At 72.7% G+C, this 1,697-nt stretch overlaps 1 protein-coding gene across 1 annotated transcript; it reads left to right on the forward strand.

The window, feature by feature from the left end:
• Positions 1-66: 66 nt before the first annotated feature.
• On the forward strand, positions 67-1,683 carry H696_02062 (hypothetical protein; the record flags this gene model as incomplete). Its single annotated transcript, XM_009495959.1, has 1 exon — positions 67-1,683. The coding sequence occupies one exon, from the start codon at positions 67-69 to the stop codon at positions 1,681-1,683; it is 1,617 nt and encodes a 538-aa protein (XP_009494234.1).
• Between the last annotated feature and the right edge of the window lie 14 nt (positions 1,684-1,697).

The following is a 1,697-nucleotide window of genomic DNA, read 5'->3' on the forward strand; positions in this document are numbered from 1 at the left end:
CCCACACACACACACACACGCACGCACGCACCGCACGGGGCACCCCTTGACCGCACCCCGACAGCCATGTCGCAGATTCACCTGCCCAGCCTGTACCAGGCCGCGCGCCTGGGCTTTGGCATTGCCATTCCCCACTACCTGGTCGTGCCGGCCATCCGGCTGGCCTCCTTCCCGTACTACCTCCAGCGCGAGGGGTGGAAGCCCCGCGACGCGGAGCGCTTCGTCGGGCTGACGGCCCCGGAGGCGGAGGCCGCCACCGCGGCCAAGACCGCCGCCCTGGCCGCCGACCCCTTCGCCAACCACCCCTTCAGCCGGCACCTGGGCCCGGACGCGGCGGAAAACGCCGCCCGGCAGCAGATCCTGGAGATGCAGCGCAATGCCGAGGCCGACACGCGCCTGGCCCAGGCGGCGCGCGACGCCCGGGCGGCCATCCTCCCGGCCCGGCACCGCCTTGTCATGGAGTTCGCCAAGGACCTGCCCCCCTGGCCGCCGGCCACGCGCAACCAGCGCGAGCTGGTCCCCCGCGTGGCCTGGCTCCGGCGCGGCTACTCCGGCGACATCATGGACTACCTGAACCTGGCCCGGCGTCTGGAGGAGACCGGCGACCAGGAGGCCATGGCCGCCTACCAGGCCTTCGTCCAGGAGGGCACCCACGCCCTGGACAACCTGGCCCTGCGGAATCCCCTGCTGCGGGAGCTCCTCCCCCGGCCGGATGACTTCGACCTGTGCATCCTGCTGGACACCATCCCCGAGCAGGTGGCCCAGATGTACGGCCACTCGCCCATGGCCCGGGTGGGCATCCCGGTGCAGTCCTTCTCCGAGCTGAATACCGACGAAATCATGGACATCATCGACGAGGAGATGGACTTCGGCGAGGACCCGAATGATCCTCGCGGCCCGATGGCCTCCCCCCGGCCCATCGACCGGACCGATGGGCGCTTCTTCACCGAGTACCGCAACCTGTATGAGGCCCTGACCGGCACCGGGGCCGGGGCCATGCCGGCGGACAATGTCCGCGGCCGCCGGCGCCGGTCCAACACCCCGCCCACCCTGCCGGACGCCATGATCATGCCCGGGCACTTTGTGTATGCCCCGCTGGCTCGCGAGACCGGGCTCTACTTTGCCGGCCATGCCACCGGCTCGGCCACCTACGACTCCGACCTCATCGACGATGATGACGCCCAGCTGATGAGGGAGCTCCAGGACACGGCGGCCGCCATCACCTCGGCCGCCCAGGGCCCCAGCAATCTGGACAACCTGCTGCAGTCCCTCAACCAGGAGCAGCCCGATGGCGAGCGTGTCAGCGGCCGGGCCCAGGCCTTCCGTCCCGGGCAGTCGGTCAATCGGGATGCCCTGCGCCAGGCCGAGCGCCTGGCGGCCGAGGCCCGCGAGCGGGCCATCCATGCCGAGGAGGTCCTGGCGGCTGCGCGCCTGGGCCCGGCCAATGAGCGCGCCACCGCCGCCGCCGCCGCCGCCGCCGCCGCCGAGCAGGTCCGCCTGGCTGATCGGACGGTGGCCGCCGCTCGCCAGGCCCGCCAGGCCAGCCACGTCAAGACCACCGTCGTCGCCGAGGCCCTGGAGGACGCCGTGGAGGATGTGTCCCACTCCCTGAGCCAGGAGGCCCGCGAGGGGCGCGAGGTGTCCCCGGCCCGCGAGGCCGGCCGTCCCGGTCGCCGCAAGTGAGCCCGCCCCCCCCC

This window comes from Fonticula alba (assembly GCF_000388065.1).
Source record: "Fonticula alba strain ATCC 38817 unplaced genomic scaffold supercont2.3, whole genome shotgun sequence".
NCBI lineage: Eukaryota > Rotosphaerida > Fonticulaceae > Fonticula > Fonticula alba.